The sequence below is a fragment of the Musca autumnalis genome, unplaced genomic scaffold (assembly GCF_047663935.1).
Source record: "Musca autumnalis isolate F117 unplaced genomic scaffold, ASM4766393v1 scaffold_1, whole genome shotgun sequence".
Lineage (NCBI taxonomy): Eukaryota > Metazoa > Arthropoda > Insecta > Diptera > Muscidae > Musca > Musca autumnalis.
Genome location: NW_027411644.1, coordinates 306,159,766 through 306,186,168, shown reverse-complemented (window position 1 = coordinate 306,186,168; position 26,403 = coordinate 306,159,766). Strand labels below are relative to the sequence as shown.

Sequence of the window (26,403 nt, the reverse complement as noted above, 5' to 3'; positions counted from 1 at the left end):
AATTAGTGTAATGGGGAATTCGACCTAGGAACGCCAAAATAATGGGAAAGTTTCGTATGAAAGTTTCAGCGTGTAACATAAGAGCAAGATAAACGTGTTTTATTAAAATTATTTGGTGTAAATGCGCTATCAATGGATGAATATTGGTTCAAAACGGAATTAAAAAATCAATGAATGATGTTCAAAACGGAATAGAAAATATCAAGAGAAGAATGAAGTTAAAGACGGAACAAGAAAATAATCAAGCTAAAAACCAATCTATAGAACCCTTAAAAGAGAAAAAAGAAAGCCATCAATAAAAACAGCACTGCAAAACTCAATAATTTCCACATAAAAATATGTTTAAACTTGGTCAAAAGCAAACAAAAAAGCAATGTTCTTGATTAACTCGTTTGTGAAGTGCAACTCTAGGCGGGCGACAGTATTAAACAATTATAAATTTCGGTTTTCTTCTTTGACTGCAAAGTGAAAAGTGAGGTGATTGTAAAAGAAAAAAAAAACAATTTTTATTGCATGAACAAATCCAACAACAACACCAGCACCAACAAGCAAGAAAAAACAACAACAAATCCCGACGAAGAAGACGTATGTAACAAAACAATTTGGTGTGTTGTTGGTGCGCGCTGTGAGTCTGAGTAAGTGTGCAAGGTGGAGGAGAACTACTAACATAAGAAACACTAAGACGACGGGCCAGAATTAAACCATCACCATCTTCGCCAACTTAACATCGGCACAAACGACAAACAAAAAGCGCTTATAACGCTTTCACAAAAATGTGTTGTGTGAACAACACAACACTAAAACTGGAGGACACGGAAGAAGAAGATCGAGCAAAATATTACAGAACCCGCCGTCACAGCAATAGTTCCACAACAACAACAGTAACAGAGGAGGAGCAATGTTGTTATGTACTTCATACAGAACAACATCAGCAACAGAGACAGACACAGCAACAACAAGAACAACAACAGCAACATTTACTACACCAGCAACAGTATATTCCAGCCTCACCAACGGCCCGTTCATTTAATAGCAAATATCGGCGAAAATATCTACTGCTGCTAATATTTGTCTTGTTCCACATATGCTCCAGCAGTTTAGCTCGTGTAACTGCCTATAATTGCACGGCAGCTGGTGGTTGTCAAAATAATGGTAGTTGTAGAGATGGCCAGTGTATCTGTGCCGATGGCTGGCAGGGTCCAGAATGCCAATTTTGTGGTGGTAAAGTAAGGTAAGTCAGTGGAATTGAAGAAGTTCCTCACATCCTATGAATCTTTTCTTTCGTTTTGTTTATTTCTTTAGGTAAAGGGTAACATTTATGAAGAAGTGATAATTTTATGATTCATGCTAGGGAGACAGAGTCGACCAACTAACTAATCTAAAATAAGATAGAAATAGAAAGCACACACACCGAGACATTGTTTTTGGTTTGGTTAAAAGTGCGTATGTGTGAATGGTTGTTCTTAATTGTTTAACAATGGATTTTTAGAGAGAGCTACAAAGTTAAGCGTATTGTATCGATGATGATGGCGATGATAATGGTTTATTGTTTATATCTAGATGTTATGTTTACCAAACACTAATTGGTGACATCGTAAAGCAGATTTTTGAGGCGATGGTTTTTACTGGCAGGGGCTTGACAGGTGTTATAACTGAAGTTGTAAACGCTGCCGTGGGATTGAAGATGTTCAATTGTCTTCGTCTCCTCCACGTCCACACACAGCCTACAGTAGTCACTGCTGCTGTTATCCCATTTGCAAGTCATAGATCTAATGTTGCAGTGACCAGTAATAATCCCAACAACAACTCTGATCTCTGATATGCATAACGAGAGAAGGGAAACAGTTCTATGCACCGAGATTACCGGCCAGACTTTGCAACCCGACATCCAGGAGCATCTAACCAAGCTCTTTTGGTTTTCTCAACGTAAAACCTGGTGAGTGCCACCGTGGTGCAATGGTATGCACACCCGCCTTGCACACATAAGGTCGAGGGTTCGATTCCCCGGCCAGGCAACTTCAAACCACTTTTCAACGGTGGCAAAATACCCATCAGTAATGTTGGCGACATTTCCTGAGTATTTCAGCCATGTAAAACTTCTCTACAAAAGTGGTGTCTTAGACACGCCGTTCGGACTCGGCGATAAACTGTAGGTCCCATATCAATGAGCTAATATGAATCGGGGTGCACTCATTGATATGAGAGAAGTCTCCCTTGTCCCTTATGGGATGTTTGTGGAACAATTATTATTATTATAAACCTGGTGAGTTTGTCTATGAAATGACAAAGCGGAGGTTTCACACCAACCTCCACTTGCATGTTGGTTGATTGTGATTCCCGCCTCGCCAGTTCATCCACAATCTCATTTCTCTCAACACCACAGTAACCATCGTACTGACATACCACAGGTTTTCAAGATAGACCTACAATCTCGAACGATCCTAGACTTTATAGTGAAAGACCCTACTGCTTTTAGCGCTGCATGGCTGTCTACATATATAGTGACTGCCCTGTTTGCTAAGTCCGTCCTTCCCATTAGTGCCTCTAGGGCGTTCAATAATGCAAAGACCTCTGTCTGAAAAACACTACAATTGTCATTAAGTTTAAACGAGTACCTAATGTTCAGTTCATCAGAGTACACACCAGCACCAGTGCCATCTTCGACCCATCAGTGAAGATAGATAGGCTATCGGGAATTGGTCTGCACTGAACCCATTCATCCCTATCGGGTATTAAAACGTCAGGTATAGTAAAGTCAAGAGTTGGTAAAATGTAATCGGTCTCACCCCCTCTGTTTCCAAGCACTAGCTGACTACTCAACCGCTGTAGAACGTTTGCATCGCATCAAAGTGCATATGCCATCATTAGTCTAAAGGCTGAGGGTATAAATTCAGCTACCGTGTATCAAATAATGTTTAAGAAACGGGTTTTTGTGGTCTGTGGTACAATGTTTAAGATGGATTTTTTGTGTAGATTAGGTTGTTTCGGTCTTGCCCTCTTATTTATGATATGAAGTAATATTTATTTAAATTTATTTTAAAATATGTGTCCATTCATTATAGGTTTAAGGTAGGGTCACATTAGGCAAATATTTGCCGAAAAATTACAAATATTTGTTTGCTTCAATCTGACCAGCAAATATTTTTCAAGGGCAAACAAGAAAACAGCTGATTTTGGGGAAACAAAACCATTTGCCAGCAAACAAAAAATTTTCCAGTTTGCCCATAATGTGAACACTCTTGAGCAAATATTTTTCACTCTTTTGTGCAAATATTTATTTGGTCTTACAAAAGTTTTGTAAGAGCAAACAAGGGCAAATATCTGCTGAAACACATTGTTGTCACCTATTAAAAAAGGATATTATGAATATAAACAAGTAAGAAAAGCGTTAAGTTCGGTCGGGCCGAACTTTTTATACCCTCTACCACAAATTTCAGCCATTTCGGTGGATTAATGTGGCCACAACCTTCAAAATACCGAAATTCGGAAGGTACCGTTCTAAGGGGGCTATATGATGGCGTGGACCTATACCTACAAATTTCTGGGGGAAAGTTTTATACGCCTAAAGAAGACTAAATACCAAATTTCAGCCATCTCGGTGTGATAATGAGGCTAAAACGTTCAAAATATCGAAAATCGGGAGATATTGTATTATGGGGGCTATATCAACACGTGGAACCATATAAACATTTTATGGTAGAAATGTTTCTTAGCCTATGCAAACACAAAATACAAAGTTACAACCGATTCTTTGGTCAAATGGGTCTAATACATTCAAAATATATTAAAATGACGCGTACTTTATAAGGTGCCTTATGTGGGGGCTATACCAAAACGTGCACCTATATAACCCAACTTTGGTAGGAATATTTTTTGGCCTCTGGAGACACAAAGTACCGAATTACAACCAATTCGGTGATAAAATGTGCCAAATATCTTAAAAATTTCTTAAAACGACGACACGTCACGCGTCATTTTGTATGGGGGCTATACGAAAGCGTGGACCTACATAGCCCGCTTTCAATACCAAAAGTCCTACGTAAATATAACATATTTTCCCAAAATTTCATCAACCTACGTCAATCCGTTCGGACGCTAGACATGGCTATATCGATGTACACAATGGTTATTTCGAGTAGTTACAAACGTAGTGACAAACTTAATATACCCCCATCCTATGGTGGAGGGTATAAAAAGGTAACATTACTTGTAAATATATAATACAAAGCGAATATTTAATGAATAAAGAAATAAACAATTGAAAGGTGAGGGATTTATATGTATGTAGGTGTGTATTCTCTGATATTGAATGATGCCCAAAATCAATTTTTCCGAATTCTCTGGACCAAATTAGATAACATTTTAGGTGTATATTTGTTAGGTATAGGAATAGGCGAGCTGTTTTTTATAACGGAAAATAGAAGAGGCAAAACGCGAAATTTAATTGTGGAATCTATCGTTGATGGATGTTTTTTTTTCAATGCTTGCATTACAATTAAATAATTAATTCAGTTATTATTGTACTACTTCGTGGATTTATTTTTTAGTGTATATTGTCTTCAAGAAGTCGGCCAACTTTTACAAAAAAAAAGCACATCTTTATCACGGTGCGCCTCAACCAAATTTAAATGGTAGGTGCTTACACCTGGGAAGTTTCGTATATTCTGAAACGCGTTGCCGTTTAAAGTTCATATTTTTTGGGGGTTTTTAGGTGTTTTATTTTGCTTGGAAACAGAAAGTCCTATCGAAATGGGACTAAAGAAGTGCATTGTCCCAATTTGAACTTCTATATCTTAAACATTGTAAACAATAAGAAAAAGTCATAATGGTCAATCGTGTATAGAATTTTCAATGCTACATTTTCACTTGCGGTTTCCAAGCCAAATCTTGAACGCCTATAAATATCGCTTAGGCGATTTTTTGTTTTTTGATTCTTCATTGAACATTGTAGTTTCAAAATCCTAAAAAACTTCCCAGGTGTAAGCACTTTCTATTCCAAATTGATTCAGGCGCACCGTGTTATCTGTCATTTTTAATAAATTAACACAAAAAATCCCTTTTTGGTTTTGAAAACATTACATTGCAAACTAAAAATTAATAGCTGTTAATAAAAATAATTTTCCAAAGCACAATGTCAATGTGCCATCATATACATACATATGTATGTACATACATTCGCAACAATACGCAAATAAACTCATTCCGACAAGGGACTTATTGCCAAACAGATGGTATTTTATTCTCATTCTCCACAACAAACAATAAACGAACGCCATATTTTTTATTTCTCTCTTTCTATTTTTCTAGTCCAAATAAATTTATGTTTGTCGACAGTTTGCTCAAACAGTTTTTGGGTGAAAATATTTTTTCAAATGTGAACACATGGCAAACATGTTTGCCCGTTGCGTTATTTGTCACTGTTTGAGCAAACAAAATAGGCCAAATATTTGCCTCTAATGTGAACGCAAATAAAAATTTGCATGAAATTCACATTTGTTTGGGCAAATATGAGGAAACAAATTTAGAGCAAATATTTGCCTAATGTGACCTTACCTTTAGGTTAGAGCTGGCTGCGAATTATTTAAAAACTAATTGGTTTGGAAATCGATATATGAAGAAAAGACAAAATTTTTTAGTTTTCCATAAAAAAAATTAAAAATTTTTTTTTAAGCTACATGAAAGATTTTTGGTACATAGATTGGGAAAAAATCCCATTCTTAAATCTGTTCGAGATACTAATTTTGGTTGTTGCGCGCAAAAGTTATGGCGGTTTCAATTCTGATAAAAAGAAAAAAATCTTTAAAAGACTCTAATCATTATATTGAGAAACTCTCTTAATTAGGGGCTCCCTACGTAATATATGATTACTGAGGCCCCATAACATTAGTGAAAAAGTTTTAAGTTTTCGCGGAAATTGAGAAAGAGTTAAAAAAATTGGTACTTTGCAACTTGTTTTAATAAAATTCAATCTGCTTATGCCTCTGAAAAATATATAAAAAATATGTACGTAATCTATACATCGTGAAGATTCAAATGAAACCAAAACTATACAAATCCGTTTAGCGGTTTGCATATTATAGCAAAAAACAAAAAATATATTGAGGAAATTTATAAAATTTTTGTAAGAGAAAATATTTATTAAAATTTATTTTGTGAGTTAGTTGAAAAAAATTAGGAAAAATAGGTCGGAGTTATTCTTCTATTTTAGTTTAATTTCACGCAAAAATCAAATTTTTTATTCTAATCACTTCTCGAATACACACTAACATCTAGCAGAAGATATGGATATCTTTCAAATAAATGTTGGGTTCCTTTAAATGGGGTATAATCTTGCAATAAAATTGTATCGGGTAATGTTCATTTTGAAATGCGTGTAAATCGCGAAATCCTCAAAATCACTTGATGCGCATGCGGTTTACCAATACAGCGAATTCTTCTCTTTTAATTTGTACACATTTGCCAGGATTTACTTTAACCGCTAAGATGTAGCATCGTCTGCAGTTTAGTGTGCAACAAACTGTATAACGCTTATATTTTGCACAAAGTGCATACACTTTTTATGCGCATCCGATTTCACTATCAAGCGTGAAAAAATACATCGATCTAAACATATTTCAATAAAATCCATCAAGAACCGTGGATGTAGCATCACACAGTGTTTTTGGATAAATCGGATACAGCTCCCATGCCACTAAATTTTTCAAACCGCTGTTTTCGCACAAACGCGAGTGATGATTCACTTTCTTCATTGAAATGGAAACGATCCACATAAAACGCGAATTAGTCAGCTATATTTTGAAAAACATTTTTCGCAAATTAGTAGATTACTCTGCTGCTGTGTGGGCTACATACTCAATATACATATCAGATTATGCGTAATCGCGAGTTCTTTAATCCTATAATTGGTTTTTCGAAATATCCGAATGCGCGTCCCAGTTACATAAAAAATACAAAAAACACCTGAAATCCGGCTTCAAAATGTCAGCATCCGTAAAAGGTGGATGCAGTGGAAATTTTGGAAAGTGATACATTAGAAGTGTAATCTTCATTTTGTATTCTCCTACTTTTACTTTGGACAGATGTCTGTCATTTGAATGGTTTAATCAGAAATCGAATAGCAATGTAAAAAAGCTGTTTAGCTGCAACGTGTTTTTACCTATGTTTTTTCCTTTACGCGGTCGTAACTACCACGTAAATTAATTTTTTTTGCTAAATTTTTGAGCTTTGTACAAAAACATCTAAATTAATCCATCAATAGTCATAGTTACTGGTAAACTACAATAGTTCACATATTATAATAGTGCAAACCTTGGCTTCATGGAAACTAAAAAATTTTGACTTTTCCTCATATACACATTTTACGGCAGGATTAAAACGATAATCAGACTAACAATAGTTTGCCAGCTTTATTTTAGGTCCACCACTCCTGTTATTGTCAGACTCAGGGTATTTAGCTGTTTGCAAAGCCGACTGATTCTCTTTTTAATTGTTTTTAATAATTATTAAATAGTTACAATTTTTGTAACAATTTTGTGACCCTTAAAAACCGAAAACCTTGACCATAAATTGTCACGAACTGTTTGAACCTCCACCTCAACTATGAAAATTTGAAAAAATAAACAAAGCGTAAAATCTGTCACACAGAAATGCTAATTATTCAATAGCAAATCATGATGAGGTTCATTACAACAAATTTTTGTTAACAATTGAAGGTTTCCGTGGCTGAGGGTATATCTCTGTCGGCAAAGCCGACTGATCCTTTTTTACTTGTTTTAATTGTGTTTAATAATGACCAAATAGTTAACAATATTGTGACCCTTAAAAACCGAAAACCTTGACCATAAATTGTCACGAACTGAATGAACCTCAACCTCAACTATAAAAATTTGAAAAGTAAACAAAGCGTAAAATCTGCCAAACAAAAAAATACTAATTATTCAATAGCAAATCATGATGAGGTTCATTACAACAAATATTTGTTAAAAATTGAAGGTTTCTATGGTGCGTCGATGCCGCCACCATCCATCCGTCATCGATGACTGGAAGTCTTTCCTAATGGGGGAGGGGTTTACGCAAATGGCACCTATGTAAAGCCAAAACTGTGAATAACATGGATTATTTTGTTTAGTTTTTGCTTATTTCTTTCTACACAACATTAACATTTCAAGTCAAGCAAAGAGAAATAAGGAAATGCTCTAAACCTGAAAAAGGGCCTAATCAGTTGCAAAAATTATGCGGCCGAGAAAATAAAACAAAAAGCATTAGCTAAATGGAATTGCTTTTAGTTGCATTTTAATGTCATGTCTGATGACCTTTATGTGATAACGAGCCTAGCCACAAACTTGCTGATTAGTGTTATAATTGTAAAATATAATTTGCAGACTTTGTTAAAATTTTGTTACATGTGACACTCTTCCTTGGTAGTACCGTAGGGTTATTAGGTTTAAAAACAATTTACAATGTTTCTATAACATTTTGTAAATTGCAATTATAATTGTAAAGCTAAGTTTCTTGGACTTTCTTTTCATAATCCCAAACACAAATACCCGACCGACCTAGTTTTCAAATGGAAATTTTCTTCAGAAGCTAAATATAAGTAAACTTGCAAAAACAGTTATTATCTTAAGCATTCTCTCATATTATTCTATAAAACATTGTCTTTATCTTTAGATGACTACGTATGCCTTTTGTTTATATTTATTTATCTTTATTTATTTAATTTGTTGTTTTTTTTTTGCATTTTACATAGACTACACCATCCCAGTGGTGTCATACACGATGGTTGGGGCAATTATTCCGTCAGTGTTAAGTGCAGTTGGCTTATCGATGCCAGACCCCAGCATACAAATCATACACATGGCAAACAAACACCGCCGCCCACAATTCGTATGCATTTGCGAGAATTTGCAACGGAATGTGGCTGGGATCATTTGTATATATACGATGGCGATAGTGTCGACTCGTCGCTGTTGGCAGTTTTTAGGTAAGAGTAAAAAGCTTATCCTCCTCAATTTTCTTATTGTCATCTGTTCGATATCTCTTTTTTCTCGTTACAGTGGTCTCATGTATAGAGGCAATTTTTCCATACGTAGTGTACCCCAAGTTATAGCACGTTCTGGTGCCGCATTATTGCATTTCTTTAGCGATGATGCCTATAATATGTCTGGCTTTAATTTATCATATCGCATGAATGCCTGTCCCAGTGATTCGGAAGATGTTGAGTGTTCAGGCCATGGCATGTGCCGTAACGGCTATTGTATATGCGATCCTTTGTATAGCGGTGATGCATGCAACATAGCCGCTTGTCCAAACAACTGTTACGAGAAGGAGGGACACGGTTTTTGTAATATAGACAAGAAAAGGTAAGTGAAAGTTATGTCATTGATTTTTGAATGCCTGATATATGTAGGTAAATGGGTTTTAGAATGGATGGGATCGAAAAAACAAAATAATAAATTAACATGTAACCACTACAAATGCAAATGACTTTGTGTGCACTCCCAACAAACAAAATTTCGGATGTCCAAACTCTCTAAACAATTTCGGAAGAATTTTACGAATCTTCGTTCCGATTTCTAATCGATTTTCTAAGGGATTTTTTGTTGGGTTATTGTCGAAAAACAAAGCGATTGGGTATAAAATTCGCATATACAATTTTTAAATTTTTGCAAGCTAGTGTTGATTTAATATACTTCATACACACACGTTGCGCCTTAACTAATTGTAAATGGAAGGTGCTTTCACCTGGGAAGTTTTTGCAGATTCTGAAACTACAATGCTCATAGATGAGAAATATCAAGAAACAACAAAAATCGCCGGAGGGATTTTCAAATAATTCGCGATTTAAGTTTACATTTTTAGGGGTTCTTTAGGTTTTCACGATTTTGCTTGGAAACCGCGAGTCCTATGTAAATGGGCCTAAAGAAAATGTTGTAGCTGTAAAAATTCTCCACAAGATCGACCTTTATGATATGTTCGTAGGTTTTACCGTTTTTGGGATATAGAAGTTCAAATTGAGACAATGCACTGACTGTATCGCCAAGCCTTTTTCAGACCGAATTCGGAACGAAATTCCAAAAGTAACATTCGATTTTTTTGCGATATTTCGGTCCGAAAACATGTCAACCACTCCAAACAATTTTCAGACCGAATTCGGATCCGAAACCGGAAGCAGAGTCAGAGTTTCGGTCCTGTTTCGGACAGTTCGTCTGGGAGCTTCTACACATACGATATGGAGACCATAAATTCGTTCTCTCCATAAACAAGAGACTTCATCTTTATGTATGCCTTTGTTCGATTTCCAGGCCAGACAACATCAAATTTCCACCAATAGCAAAAATACCCCTTAGCGTAATATTGGCAAAATTTTCTAAGTATTTCAGTCATTTAAACTTTCTCTAGAAGTGGTGTCTGCTTTAAAAAGTAGGTCCCATATCATTGAGTGAATCGGGTTATATTCAATTATATGAGAAAATGCTCCCATATCCCTTCGGGGATGTTTGTAGGAACATATCTCTAGGCTTGCTAGCGAGTTAAGGCCCTGCTGATACTTGATTTTAAGGAAAGCAGAAATTCGAGATCATCAATCACTTGCTATCAACAATTTACAAGGATCTGGCATCCATCATTCAGTAAAGGCTCTGACATATCGGGATTTCTGTATGTGATGAGAGGACAGCCTTCTTCCTCCTGATTATTTTGGTCCGTGTCGGTGAAATGCAATAGATATTGGAAGTAAATGGATCGAAGGGGTTGCTCTGGACTTGTCCATGTGATGGACTATCGACAGAGAATAAGTACTCAAGCACTACAAGGATGTTCAAAGCTATGGCTGCATGAGAGCTTAATAAGTACTCAAGCACTACAAGGATATTCAAAGCTACGGCTGCAAGAGACCTTAATAAGTACGCAAGCACTACAAGGATGTTCAAAGCTACGGCTGCAAGAGACCGTAATAAGTACTACAAGGATATTTAAAGCTGCGGCTGCAAGATACCTTAATAAGTACTCAAGCACTACAAGGATGCTCAAATCTACGGCTGCAAGAGACCTTAATAAGTACTCCAGCACTATAAGGATGTTCTAAGCTACGGCTGCAAGAGACCTTAATAATTACTCAAGTACTACAAGGATATTTAAAGCTGCGGCTGCAAGAGACCTTAATAAGTACTCAAGCACTACAAGGATATTCAAAGCTACAGCTGCAAGAGACCTTAATAAGTACTCAAGCACTACAAGGATATTCAAAGCTACGGCTGCAAGAGACCTTAATAAGTACTCAAGCACTACAAGGATATTCAAAGCTACAGCTGCAAGAGACCTTAATAAGTACTCAAGTACTACTAAGATATTCAAAGCTGCGGCTGCAAGAGACCTTAATAAGTACTCAAGCGCGACAAGGATATTCAAAGCTACGGCTGCAAGAGACATTAATAAGTACTCAAGCACTACAAGGATATTCAAAGCTACGGCTGCAAGAGACCTTAATAAGTACTCAAGCACTACAAGGATATTCAAAGCTACGGCTGCAAGAGACCTTAATAAGTACTCAAGCACTACAAGGATGTTCAAAGCCACGGCCGCTAGAGACCTTAATAAGTACTCAAGTACCACAAAGATATTCAAAGCTACAGCTGCAAGAGACCTTAATAAGTACTCAAGCGCGACAAGGATATTCAAATCTACGGCTGCAAGAGACCTTAATAAGTACTCAAGCTCTACTAGGATATTCAGAGCTACGGCTGCAAGAGTCCTTAATAAGTACTCAAGTACTACTAGGATATTCAGAGCTACAGCTGCAAGAGACCTTAATAAGTACTCAAGCACTCCAAGGATATTCAAAGCTACGGCTGCAAGAGACCTTAATAAGTACTCAAGCACTACAAGGATATTCAAAGCTACAGCTGCAAGAGACCTTAATAAGTACTCAAGTACTACTAAGATATTCAAAGCTGCGGCTGCAAGAGACCTTAATAAGTACTCAAGCGCGACAAGGATATTCAAAGCTACGGCTGCAAGAGACATTAATAAGTACTCAAGCACTACAAGGATATTCAAAGCTACGGCTGCAAGAGACCTTAATAAGTACTCAAGCACTACAAGGATATTCAAAGCTACGGCTGCAAGAGACCTTAATAAGTACTCAAGCACTACAAGGATGTTCAAAGCCACGGCCGCTAGAGACCTTAATAAGTACTCAAGTACCACAAAGATATTCAAAGCTACAGCTGCAAGAGACCTTAATAAGTACTCAAGCGCGACAAGGATATTCAAATCTACGGCTGCAAGAGACCTTAATAAGTACTCAAGCTCTACTAGGATATTCAGAGCTACGGCTGCAAGAGTCCTTAATAAGTACTCAAGTACTACTAGGATATTCAGAGCTACAGCTGCAAGAGACCTTAATAAGTACTCAAGCACTCCAAGGATATTCAAAGCTACGGCTGCAAGAGACCTTAATAAGTACTCAAGCACTACAAGGATGTTCAAAGCTACGGCTGCAAGAGACCTTAATAAGTACTCAAGCACTACAAGGATGTTCAAAGCTACGGCTGCAATAGACCTTAAAAAGTACTCAAGCCCTACAAGGATATTCAAAGCTGCGGCTACAAGAGACATTAATAAGTACTCAAGCACTTCTCCGTCACAAAGATCATAACCGACTGTTCTTAGGGGACTTTAATGCTCATCATAATCTGTGGTCCTAGGGAATGGCGCTGGCTGAGCAGATTGAACAACTGCAGCTTAGAACGTTGTGATGGTTACAACAAATTTTAGTCCTCTTTTGGAAGGTCATAACCGACTGGTTTTGAGGACTTTAATGATCTTCGTGAGTTGCGGCATTCGGTCCTCTGTACTCAGAGCGGTATAGTGCTGGCTGAGAATATTGATAGCTCTACGTTTTGCCACTCTACGAACACCAATACCAGAATTAGCGGAGAGTAACACAGTTCGTCAGACATAACCATTGTGTCACCTGTCTCAACACTTCTGATCACCGCACTTTCATTATCCCCATCTCCCTGTTACTTCAGGAGACCGCTCGATTTCATCACCTCTGATCACGCATTTTCATCAATCGTGGGGAAGCTAATTGTCAACATCAGCTGACCCGCCCGGCGTCGGGACTACGAAATGAGCATGTTTGACTTTGCCGAACCAACCCCAGTAACACCAGAGTCTGGGAACTTACACTGGCCAGAATTAGGGGAGAGGGTCACATATCGCCAGACATAACCATCGTGTCACCTAGTCTGACAAATGACGTCACCTGACAACCCGTCGTTTCTGTAGACCGCCCGATTTCATCATCACCTCTAAACCCTGCACTATCGCCAATCATGGGAAAGCTAATTGGCTGAGTTTCAGAGAGTTTACCAATCACCGCTTCAGAAATCTGCCCAGCCCTTCTGATGTTGGGGTATCAGGAAGCATGTTCCGAGACATCATCAATAATGCAGCCGCTTTCCATATATCTGCTAGTCGAATACCCGAAGTGAGACCAAACTTCCCAGCAGTGACGACGGGATTAGCAAATGAGCGTGATGAGCTTCGTCGTGCCCAGAGTCAATGAGCTGGCACCGAAAGTTAGCTGTTGGTCGGTGAACACAAACGAAACAGGTGACTATATAATCTAAAGAGTTGCAACATTGGAGCCGGAATAAGTGAATTGTGGGCAACGATTAAGTCACTCTCGAGCCCTGCGAAGAAGGAAGATAAGACTTCAGACACGTTTGGCGAAGATACGCTGACAATTTGACTAACGGACCGGGAGTGGCAGGGCGAAGAGAAGACTACTGAGAATGAACAACCACAGTTTACAATAGGTGATGTTGCGAATGCCATCATGAACGCAAAATTATCCAAAGCGTTGGGTCCAGACGGAATCTCCAAATAATGCTGATACAGCTGATTGAGCCGGAAGTTGAATATCTCAGAAAAGTTTTCAAATTGTCTTTAGCCAACCACTAGATCATAAAGTGTTGAAAATGGACAGAATGATCCCGCTACTGAAGTCAGTCAAGGATGCCAGAAAAGTGAATTGTATAGGCCGATTTCACTTTTCTCGCCCGTAGCAAAGACCCTTAAGGCTTTACTCCTCCCCAACGATAGAAAAAAATATATGCATGGGTTCCGTAAGCGGTACTGCTCCACAACGGGGCTACCAACCATCTCAACGATTCAAGCAGAACAAGCGGTGCAATAGGACAGTGTTGGTGGCGCTCGACTTATCAAAAGCCTTTGATAGCTTCAAGCACTCCACACTGTCTGAAGATATCCAACAGACAACCTTCCGGCCAAGTTTGAAACGTGGACGTCAATTGTACGTGGAATTCGGGAACAAGAAGTCCAAGCCCCATAGAGTGAAACATGGCATCAGGTACCTTCCCAGATGACATTTGTGAAAGGTTGAACTCCTACTTAACCGATCTTACATTGGCTCAACTGCGTTCGCGTTGGCAAGGATTGATCACACCGTGCAAAAATTCTGCTCAGTATGCGGTACAGGCCCGCGCGGCACACTGCGCCTTTTTAACTGCCTGCTAAACCTACGCAACAACCCATCGAAGCTACCACATTCCTAGAACTAGAGATAGACCCAGAGCAAGACTAAGCAGAAAATGAACTTACAAACTTAAAAAAAAAAAACACTGTACAACAACAACAACCACATGGGCTGCAGAGATGAGCACAGGGCTGAATGTCGTGGTGGAGGGCAACATAATTCTGACCACTAAATACTCCAAGATTCTAGGGGTCATATCTGACAGTATTTTTACGTCGTTCTCGCATGCCACTGCGATCTGGGACAAGCTGGGAATAAAGTCCCTATTTGGCAGCACTTGGGGTGCTGCCCAAAGATACCTTGTTGTTCACATATAACGCGTTATGACGGTTTGTGGTAAACTATGCGACGCGAATATAACTACGATAGAATAAAATTAAAACCTGTCCGAACTCCGCCCTGAGAACTGCAACAGTGTGATTCTTCATGTCATCAGTGGACCATCCCCGTGAGGAGATACTTACAATACATCACCACAATGACAAGCTCTCGTTGCAGTACTTGCTCGGGTATTACCGTGAGAGTCATGGTGGATAGCACAACCACTTGGGCATTTCAGGAGGGATATTTATGATCAAGAGAGAGAGAGAGAAAGAGAGATGTCTAAAGTTACAAGAGAGAACTCCTTATGTCTTGGGAGTTCATCCCCCATATATCCCAGAATTTTTCCACGCGAGGAATATGAAAATATCCACCACTAAGTCATCAGCCGCACTGTTCACCACATGGACGGCGCAAATGAAGCTCCCATTGAGTGAACAGGTCGACGGTGCAATTATTCCGACCACAAACTACCCCAAAGTCCTAGGGGTCATATTCGATAGCATGTATAAGTCGTCCAAACATGCCACAGTTATCTGCAATAAGCTGAGATACAGGAACAAGGTCCTCAAGTCCCTAGCCGGCATCACTTTGTGTGCGGATAAAGAAACCTTTTTAACCACATACAACACGATAGGTCGCTCTGCGGTAAGCTATGCGACGCCAGCGTGGTTTGCTAACGTAAGTGATACGCATTCCAACTTACAAATCTGCCAGAATGCTGCCCTGAAAACAGCTACAGGGTGTCACCTCATGCCTGTAGCGGACCATTTACATGAGGAGACCAAGATCCTTCCTGTGCGTCGACATAACAGGATGTTGACGATGCATTACTTGCTTGGATGCTATAGGCAACACCACACTAATCACCATCTGGTGGATATGCCTGAACCCCCCAGGCGAGTCAGGGAGGATTATCGTAATCTGGAAACTGCTCTCGCAAACCTCCAGCCCATTGAAGCAGCTACATTGCTAGACCTAGAGATATAACCAGATCCAGATTAAGCAGGAAAAGGGACATCAAAAAATATAATATACTGTTACAACAACATAATTGCACGCCATTTCCAATCACATCAGTCGAGGTCTAAAACTTAACCCAGGACAGTATTGGTGGTGCTTGTCCTTTACAAAGCCTTTAATTTCATGTCACACTCTTCGAAGGCTTTAAGCAAATCATTTTCATGCAAAGCTTTGGGGCTGACGGAATGTTAAAGTAGCTGCTATTGCTTGGAGTCGAACATCTCACATAAGTTCTCAACCTGTAGATAGCCACTTTCATGGTTCCAGAAGTCAGAAAATTTTTCAATTTCCGCAATCATCGATATGGATTCCTTAAGCAGAATACTACAACAACAGAATTACACACCATCACCACTAATATCATTAGAGGTCTGAATCGGAACATAGAACACTTGTCCTATTGAAAGTAATATTCCATCAAATTCATCGAAGTCTTTGAGCAAACCACATTCCAGTCTACTATAAAAAGTTCAGGCTCGAAAGTAAGCCACGTTTATTTCCAAAATTTTATAAGCAAGAGGAATGTTTTGAGATCTCGCTGGGATTAAATAAATCAAAATGTTCGTTTGTGGTCAGCTAATAATAATTTAGGAACATTAGTTTGTTCTTGTATTCTTCTTATTCTTATTTCTTCTTATCTTTGTCCAGGTGCAATTGTAAGAAGGAGTATGGCGGTAATGATTGCAGCCAACTGAGAGTTCATGGCATTTGGTCAAGTGTTAATGCCCAACATCCTCCCAATGGCACAGCATCACATGCCGCTGCAGTTTGGCATGACACAATGTACATAATATCCGGCGAATCTTATGGTCGTGGTCGCCTAATGACAACCTATGATTTTAACAGCGACATTTGGGAACCTATACATCCGGCCAAGGGTAGTATGGTACCGGCACAACGTTATGGTATGTCAACCGTCGTACATGGAGATAAAATCTTTATGTATGGTGGTGTTGTCAAGGGTACGGGCATAACCAATGAGCTATGGGCTTTTGACATGCTCGACAAGACATGGGAAAATATAACCGTGGTTACTGATGAGTCGTCATGTACCAGTACAACAGCATATGCAATGTGCGGTCCGCTGCACGTGACAGGCCACTCGGCAACTTTAGTGCCCAGTTATGGTGATAAACATGGTTATCGTTATATGGTCGTGATATTTGGACGTTCACCACAATATGGCTATTTGAATACGGTGCAAGAGTATAACTTTAACACCAGAGAATGGAAAATTGTCGAGACCGCGGGTTATGTGGTTAAGGGTGGCTTTAGTCACAGTGCTGCCTATGATATGCTGACGGAGAAGATTTATGTTTATGGTGGTATTGTTTCCGAATCGGAAGCAAATCAATATATAACACCACGTTTGTATGCCTACTCGCCAGCAACACGTACCTGGTCGTTGCTATCATCGGCACCCAGTGCCCGATTGCTGCACACAGCGAATTTTGTAAATGAGGGATTGATGATGGTGTTTGGAGGTAATACTCACAACGATACGGCGGAGAGTTATGGAGCAAAATGTTATAGTCAGGATCTGTTGGTCTATGATGTGATCTGTGATTCTTGGCACAAGCAAAACATTCCAACACATTTGCAAGCTGATTTGGCAAGGTAAGACATAAAGAAAGCAGGTAAAAAAATTTTATATTTCCTTAAATTGGGAGTAAAGCCATACGAGAGGTATTCTAATTTATCTCTCTCTGTTTCTGTAGGTTCGGCCACAGTTCTGTGGTTTTCGATGGCAGCCTTTACATCTATGGCGGTTTCAATGGTCAACTTTTGAACGACATGTTACGTTTCACACCCGGCCACTGTGACATCTATACAAAAGAAGAAAAATGCAGCAATGCCCGGCCGGGAGTAAAATGCGTCTGGGATATGCAAAAGAGCCAATGTGTACAAATTAAACATGTCCAGAAATCAGCCATATTCGGCCGCGAACAATATGATTATGTTGCATGTCCCTCCAAGAGTCGCATTGCCTTGACAACACAACATTTGCTAGATTCTGCCCGCTGCCATGAACTGAACAATTGTCAATCCTGTCTTTCGAATTCTTACGGTTGTATATACTGTGGCAATGGGGTGTGCGATAAGGAACGTTGCCGCGACACCACACCCGTGGCATCGGTGTTCTATGAAACCTCAACCTCACAACATCAACAGCAGAGCCAGCAATCGAAATCCCAGTTTGTGGTGGCCACCCCGGCACCACCTCTAAATGTCAAACACTTGGAAGATTGTCCCAAATCGGAAGATTATCGCACTGCGGCCATTTGTGAACAGCTGCACACATGCCATGCCTGTGCCGCCAACAGCAACTGTGTGTGGGAAGCCGAGCACAATCGTTGTCGTCATTGGTCAAATGGTGGTGTTGGTGGGCCATTGGGCAATCGTACCTCCGATGATATTATATGCCCGCCTTCGTGTGCCTCCCTAACCAATTGCCACAATTGCACGGAAAACGATTGTATTTGGTGTCAAAACGAGTTGCGTTGTGTCGACCGAAATTCATATACCGCCAGTTTTCCCTATGGCCAATGCCGGGAGTGGACCACGCATGTTTACAAGTGTCGCAGTGCCCCAACAACAGGTCTAGCAACCTTGAGCAGTAGCAATAGCTCAGGCACGTACATATCAACGGCTCAATGTGGTTTCTACAACAGTTGTTCCCAGTGTTTGGATGATCCCGCCTGTGGTTGGTGTGATGATGGCACCAACACAGGTCTGGGTAAATGTATAGAAGGTGGTGCTTTGATGGCCCATGAACCGGAACAATGTCCTGCTGGTCAGTGGTACTTCACCTCCTGTCCGCTCTGCAACTGTAATGGTCATTCGAAATGTGAAAAGGGGTCCAGCCAGTGTATACAGCCCTGTTCGGATCTCACCTATGGACAACACTGTGAAAAATGTAGTCGTGGCTATTGGGGTAATCCCATCAACGGTGGCCAATGCCAAAAATGTGAATGCAATAAACAGGGTGACCTATGCAATCCGGACAATGGAAAATGTTTTTGCAACACCAAAGGCATAGTGGGTGATCATTGTGAGAAATGTGATTCCCAGAATCACTATCATGGTGATCCCATTGCCTCAACATGTTTCTATGAGCTAACCATTGATTATCAATTCACTTTTAATTTATCGAAAAAAGAAGATCGTCACTTCCAGAAGATAAACTTCCGCAATTCCCCAGTTAAACCGGAAATTGATGCTGATTTCACAATAACCTGTAGTGTTCCCGCGAAAATGAATATCACCGTGAAAAGAGCCGGAGCACCTATCAATGACATCTTCACCGGCATCAATTGTTCAACATTTCGTCATCGTTTTCCCAAAACCGAATTTAATTTCGGCCATTCACCCGAAGACAACAGCTCGCTGACCACATTCTATGTTTCGGTCTATGACTTTCAACCGCCCATTTGGATACAAATTGCCTTTTCACAATATCCCAAATTGAATTTGCAACAATTCTTTATAACATTCTCCACATGTTTCCTACTGCTGCTACTGATGGCTGCCATATTGTGGAAAATCAAACAGAAATACGATATGTTCAGAAGGCGCCAGCGTCTGTTTGTCGAAATGGAACAAATGGCCAGCCGGCCATTTTCACAGGTAAGTTATGAAGAGAATGCTTAGGTGTAGGTACTTAAGATTTGAAAGCAAATGTTCTGGGTGTGTGATAATAAAAGTTACCCACAATAGTTCAGTTACAATCGTAACCTTGAAATTTGAAAAGCTTTATATAGAGTAGTAGAAATAATAAAAATATGATATTACATTACGACGCCAAGGAAGGTTTTTGTCAAATTAAAAAACTGTAGCCAAAGACCAAACTCAAGTATCGACTACATATTGGTCCAAACATACGTAGGATCTGAAACCACTCTTTCGATGAATATTTTTATACCCAAAGCCATTTGGCTACAATGGATGTATATGATGATAGGATCAATGTACGATCGGTTCCCACAAAAAATGTATGGCCCTGTCCGACCATATCCAGCCTGAGAAAGAGAGAAATCTCAGAAGGTATCCTAGACTTAGTTTAGCTTTTTTTTGTCGTTGCATTAGTGCAGAGGAGGAGTGGCTGCAAAGTTGTGGCAGTTGATCCTCCTCAGCTGCGATAGAGGGGATGTTTTCCGAGGACCTTTTTACAAATTACATTAGGGAAAGTACCTCATGCCATTACGATCTCAATGCTGTCTGGAGGGGTGTGATGCACGAAAGGTAGATGTTAAACAGTTCCGGATATATTAACATAACGTCTACACATACATATAATTGATTATCTAACGTTTCAATCCTGTCCTCAAACAATGTGGAGGGCTTGACAGTATCAACAACTTTTGATGAGTCAAGCCACAAACACTGTCCTATTGCACCGCTTGTTCTGATGAGTGCTGTTGTAGTGTAGTGCTGCTTACTGAACCCACGGGCAACAAAAGCGAAATCGGTAACCTGGACAACATTGCCTGACTTCTGTGGCCGGACCACCGTGCTTATACAGACCCTTTTCAAAAGAAAGGGTGCTTCTATTGACCCTTTCCAAAAGAAAGGGTGCTTCTATTGACTGTTTCCAAAAGAAAGGATGATCTATTGACTCTTTCCAAAAGAAAGGGTGATCTATTGACTCTTTTCATAGTAAAGGTGACTTCCAAAGGAAAGGGTGCTTCTATTGACCCTTTCCAAAGGAAAGGGTACTTCTATTGACCCCTTCCAAAGTAAAGGGTACTTCTTTTGACCCCTTCCAAAGGAAAGGGTGCTTCTATTGACCCTTTCCAAAGGAAAGGGTGCTTCTATTGACCCTTTCCAAAGGAAAGGATGCTTCTTTTGACCCTTTCCAAAGGAAAGGGTGCTTCTATTGACCCTTTCCAAAGGAAAGGATGCTTCTTTTGACCCTTTCCAAGGGAAAGGGTGCTTCTATTGACTGTTTCCATAGTAAAGGTGACTTCCAAAGGACCCTTTCCAAAGGAAAGGGTGCTTCTATTGTCCCTTTCCAAAGAAGAAAGGAAAGGGTGCTTCTATTGTCCCTTTCCAAAGAAGAAAGGAAAGGGTGCTTCTATTGACCCATTGCAAAGGAAAGGGTGCTTCTATTGACTGTTTCCATAGTAAAGGTGACTTCCAAAGGACCCTTTCCAAAGGAAAGGGTACTTCTATTGACCCCTTCCAAAGGAAAGGGTACTTCTTTTGACCCCTTCCAAAGGAAAGGGTGCTTCTATTGACCCTTTCCAAAGGAAAGGGTGCTTCTATTGTCCCATTGCAAAGGAAAGGGTACTTCTTTTGACCCCTTCCAAAGGAAAGGGTGCTTCTATTGACCCTTTCCAAAGGAAAGGATGCTTCTTTTGACCCTTTCCAAGGGAAAGGGTGCTTCTATTGACTGTTTCCATAGTAAAGGTGACTTCCATTGTCCCTTTCCAAAGAAGAAAGGAAGGGTACTTCTTTTGACCCCTTCCAAAGGAAAGGGTGCTTCTATTGACCCTTTCCAAAGGAAAGGATGCTTCTTTTGACCCTTTCCAAGGGAAAGGGTGCTTCTATTGACTGTTTCCATAGTAAAGGTGACTTCTATTGTCCCTTTCCAAAGAAGAAAGGAAAGGGTGCTTCTATTGTCCCTTTCCAAAGAAGAAAGGAAAGGGTGCTTCTATTGTCCCTTTCCAAAGAAGAAAGGAAAGGGTGCTTCTATTGACCCATTGCAAAGGAAAGGGTGCTTCTATTGACTGTTTCCATAGTAAAGGTGACTTCCAAAGGACCCTTTCCAAAGGAAAGGGTACTTCTATTGACCCCTTCCAAAGGAAAGGGTACTTCTTTTGACCCCTTCCAAAGGAAAGGGTGCTTCTATTGACCCTTTCCAAAGGAAAGGGTGCTTCTATTGTCCCATTGCAAAGGAAAGGGTACTTCTTTTGACCCCTTCCAAAGGAAAGGGTGCTTCTATTGACCCTTTCCAAAGGAAAGGATGCTTCTTTTGACCCTTTCCAAGGGAAAGGGTGCTTCTATTGACTGTTTCCATAGTAAAGGTGACTTCCAAAGGACCCTTTCCAAAGGAAAGGGTGCTTCTATTGTCCCTTTCCAAAGAAGAAATGAAAGGGTGCTTCTATTGACCCATTGCAAAGGAAAGGGTGCTTCTATTGACCCATTGCAAAGGAAAGAGTGCTTCTATTGACCCTTTCCAAAGAAGAAAGGAAAGAGTGCTTCTATTGACCCTTTCCAAAGAAGAAAGGAAATTGTGATTCTATTGACCCATTGCAAAGGAAAGAGTGCTTCTATTGACCCTTTCCAAACGAAAGAGTGCTTTTATTGTCCCTTTCCAAAGTAAAGAGTGCTTCTATTGACCCTTTCCAAAGGAAATAGTGCTTTTATTGTCCCTTTCCGAAGGAATGAGTGCTTCTATTGACACTTTCCAAAGGGAAGAGTGCTTTTATTGTCCCTTTCCAAAGGAAAGAGTGCTTCTATTGACCCTTTTCAAAGGAAAGTTTGCTTCTATTGACCCTTCCCAAAGGAAAGAGTGCTTTTATTGACCCTTTCCAAAGGAAAGGGTGCTTCTATTGACCCTTTCCAAAGGAAAGGGTGCTTCTATTGTCCCTTTCCAAAGGAAAGGGTGCTTCTATTATCCATTTCCAAAGGAAAGGGTGCTTCTATTGACCCTTTCCAAAGGAAAGAGTGCTTCTATTGACCCTTTCCAAAGGAAATGGTGCTTCTATTGACCCTTTCCAAAGGAAAGGGTGCTTCTATTAACCCTTTCCAAAGGAAATGGTGCTTCCATTAACCCTTTCCAAAGGAAATGGTGCTTCCATTAACCCTTTCCAAAGGAAATGGTGCTTCCATTAACCCTTTCCAAAGGAAATGGTGCTTCCATTAACCCTTTCCAAAGGAAATGGTGCTTCTATTGTCCCTTTCCAAAGGAAAGGGTGCTTCCATTAACCCTTTCCAAAGGAAATGGTGCTTCCATTAACCCTTTCCAAAGGAAAGGGTGCTTCTATTGACCCTTTCCAAAGGAAATGGTGCTTCCATTAACCCTTTCCAAAGGAAATGGTGCTTCTATTGTCCCTTTCCAAAGGAAAGGGTGCTTCTATTGACCCTTTCCAAAGGAAAGGGTGCTTCTATTGTCCCTTTCCAAAGGAAAGAGTGCTTCTATTGTCCCTTTCCAAAGGAAAGGGTGCTTCTATTATCCATTTCCAAAAGAAAGGATGCTTCTATTGACCCTTTCCAAAGGAAAGAGTGCTTTTATTGACCCTTTCCAAAGAAGAGGGTGCTTCTATTGACTGTTTCCAAAAGAAAGGATGATCTATTGACTCTTTCCAAAAGAAAGGTTGACTCTTCCAAAAGAAAGGGTGATCTATTGACTCTTTCCAAAAGAAAGGGTGATCTATTGACTCTTTTCATAGTAAAGGTGACTTCCAAAGGAAAGGGTGCTTCTATTGACTGTTTCCATAGTAAAGGTGACTTCCAAAGGACCCTTCCAAAGGAAAGGGTGCTTCTATTTACCCTTTCCCAAGGAAAGGGTGCTTCTATTAACCCTTTCCCAAGGAAAGGGTACTTCTATTGACCCTTTCCCAAGGAAAGGGTACTTCTATTGACCCCTTCCAAAGGAAAGGTTGATCTATTGACTCTTTCCAAAAGAAAGGTTGATCTATTGACTCTTTCCAAAAGAAAGTGTGATCTATTGACTCTTTCCAAAAGAAAGGGTGATCTATTGACTCTTTTCATAGTAAAGGTGACTTCCAAAGGACCCTTTTCAAATGAAAGGGTGCTTCTATTGACTGTTTCCATAGTAAAGGTGACTTCCAAAGGACCCTTTCCAAAGGAAAGGGGCTTCTATTGACCCCTTCCAAAGGAAAGGGTGCTTCTATTGACTGTTTCCAAAAGAAAGGTTGATCTATTGACTCTTTCCAAAAGAAAGGGTGATCTATTGACTCTTTCCAAAAGAAAGGGTGATCTATTGACTCTTTTCATAGTAAAGGTGACTTCCAAAGGACCCTTTTCAAATGAAAGGGTGCTTCTATTGACTGTTTCCATAGTAAAGGTGACTTCCAAAGGACCCTTTCCAAAGGAAAGAGTGCTTCTATTGACTGTTTACATAATAAAGGTGACTTCCAAAGGACCCTTTCAAAGGAAAGAGTGCTTCTATTGACCCATTGTAAAGGAAAGAGTGCTTCTATGGACCCTTTTCTAAGGAAAGGTTGCTTCTATTGACCCTTTCCAAAGGAAAGAGTGCTTTTATTGTCCCTTTCCAAAGAAGAAAGGAAAGGGCGTTTCTATTGACCCATTGCAAAGGAAAGGGTGCTTCTATTGACCCATTGTAAAGAAAAGAGTGCTTCTATTGACCCTTTCCAAAGAAGAAAGGAAATTGTGCTTCTATTGACCCATTGCAAAGGAAATTGTGCTTCTATTGACCCATTGTAAAGGAAAGAGTGCTTCTATGGACCCTTTTCTAAGGAAAGGTTGCTTCTATTGACCCTTTCCAAAGGAAAGAGTGCTTTTATTGTCCCTTTCCAAAAGAAAGTGCTTTTATTGTCCTTTTCCAAAGTAAAGAGTGCTTCTATTGACCCTTTCCAAAGGAAAGAGTGCTTTTATTGTCCCTTTCCGAAGGAATGAGTGCTTCTATTGACCCTTTCCAAAGGGAAGAGTGCTTCTATTGACCCTTTCCAAAGGAAAGAGTGCTTTTATTGACCCTGTCCAAAGAAGAGGGTGCTTTTATTGTCCCTTTCCAAAGAAGAGGGTGCTTCTATTGACCCTTTCCAAAGGAAAGAGTGCTTTTATTGACTCTTTCCAAAGAAGATGGTGCTTTTATTGTCCCTTTCCAAAGGAAAGAGTGCTTTTATTGACTCTTTCCAAAGAAGAGGGTGCTTTTATTGTCCCTTTCCAAAGAAGTGGGTGCTTCTATTGACCCTTTCCAAAGGAAAGAGTGCTTTTATTGACCCTTTCCAAAGAAGAGGGTGCTTTTATTGTCCCTTTCCAAAGAAAAGGGTGCTTCTATTGACCCTTTCCAAAGAAGAGGGTGCTTCTATTGACCCTTTCCAAAGAAGAGGGTGCTTCTATTAACCCGTTCCAAAGGAAATACTGCTTCTATTAACCCTTTCCAAAGGAAATACTGCTTCTATTGGCCCTTTCCAAAGGAAAGAGTGCATCTATGGACCCTTTCCAAAGAAGAGGGTGCTTCTAGTGACCCTTTCCAAAGGAAAGGGTGCTTTTATTGACCCATTCCAAAGGAAAGAGTGCTTCTATTGACCCATTCCAAAGGAAAGAGTGCTTCTATTGACCCATTCCAAAGGAAAGAGTGTTTCTATTGTACTTGTTTCGGTTTAAAATGCTTCCATGTCCCCATTGTTGTTTTATATGCTATATCCTAATCTTGTTGTAATTTTATTTAGGTGCTAGTGGAAATTGAGAGCCGAGAGAATATCGATTTATCACTGACCATGGAGGGTATTGCCAATATGAGTAAAAAACGTAAAAAGGTAAAAATAACTACTACTAAGGCAATACAAATACGGTTTTCAATAGATTATTTCCGGTTTCTTCCAGGATTGTCCGAGTCCCATAGCTTTAGAGCCCTGCAGTGGAAATCGTGCTGCGGTACTGTCTCTTCTAGTCCGTTTACCCACAGGTAATTTTGGACATGTTATTTTGGTTTGTTATTCCAAGTAAAATTGTTTTTGTTCTCCCGTTTTTCAGGTGGTCTACAACATGCACCACCTGGTCAATCGGCTGGCTTGGCTGTGGCCAGTGCATTAGTAACACTTGGCAATCCTAGACGTCCATCAATCGATCATACAAAAGAGCCAAAATCGAAACGTAAACAAAGTCAGCACCCTGATAGTTGTACATAATAATAGTCATAAACTCCCAACAAACGACGGTGGTGATAATGATGAAGATGATGCTGAGACGAAGATGGTGTGAAGTAGGTGTGAAAAATATTAGGGCCTATATAATATGTATGTGTTTTTTTTTAATTAAGAAAACAAATACAGTTTTTATTATTATTTTTTTTTAATTTATAATTTTAAAGATGATGATTTTATTTATTTAGACCATAAATTGTAACTTATTTTTGTTAATACTACTAAATAATTATATAATAATAATGATAAATAATACTTGTACTAAAGAAGACATTATGTATTAAGGTGATACCGACAAACAAAAACAACAGCAACAAAAGAAGCAAACACCCCAAAAAAAAAAACTTTGTCATATTTAAAAAATATACAAAACAAAGGAAAAAAATTTGAAACAAAAGACAGAACAAAAAAACCAACAACAACATATACAGTTACAAAAAGATAAAAGTAAAAAAAAATCATAATTATTATTACTTTGAGATTAAGAGACACACACACATTAATAAATTATAATTATTATTACTATATATTTAAAATAAAAAAGCAAAAACCAGAAGCAGTAAATGATGAAAATGCATAGAATGTAAATCCTTAAAATGAACAGAAAAATGCAAAAAATATAAACAAAAAACAAATAAA

At 39.4% G+C, this 26,403-nt stretch overlaps 1 protein-coding gene across 1 annotated transcript; it reads left to right on the top strand.

The window, feature by feature from the left end:
• The first annotated feature begins 207 nt into the window (after positions 1–207).
• dsd (attractin-like protein dsd) lies at positions 208–26,069 on the top strand. Its single transcript, XM_073962069.1, has 8 exons — positions 208–1,231; positions 8,750–8,983; positions 9,057–9,362; positions 16,559–17,527; positions 17,629–19,537; positions 25,291–25,377; positions 25,445–25,526; positions 25,595–26,069. The coding sequence occupies exons 1-8, from the start codon at positions 774–776 to the stop codon at positions 25,747–25,749; spliced, it is 4,200 nt and encodes a 1,399-aa protein (XP_073818170.1). The 5' UTR covers positions 208–773; the 3' UTR covers positions 25,750–26,069.
• Positions 26,070–26,403: the final 334 nt, after the last annotated feature.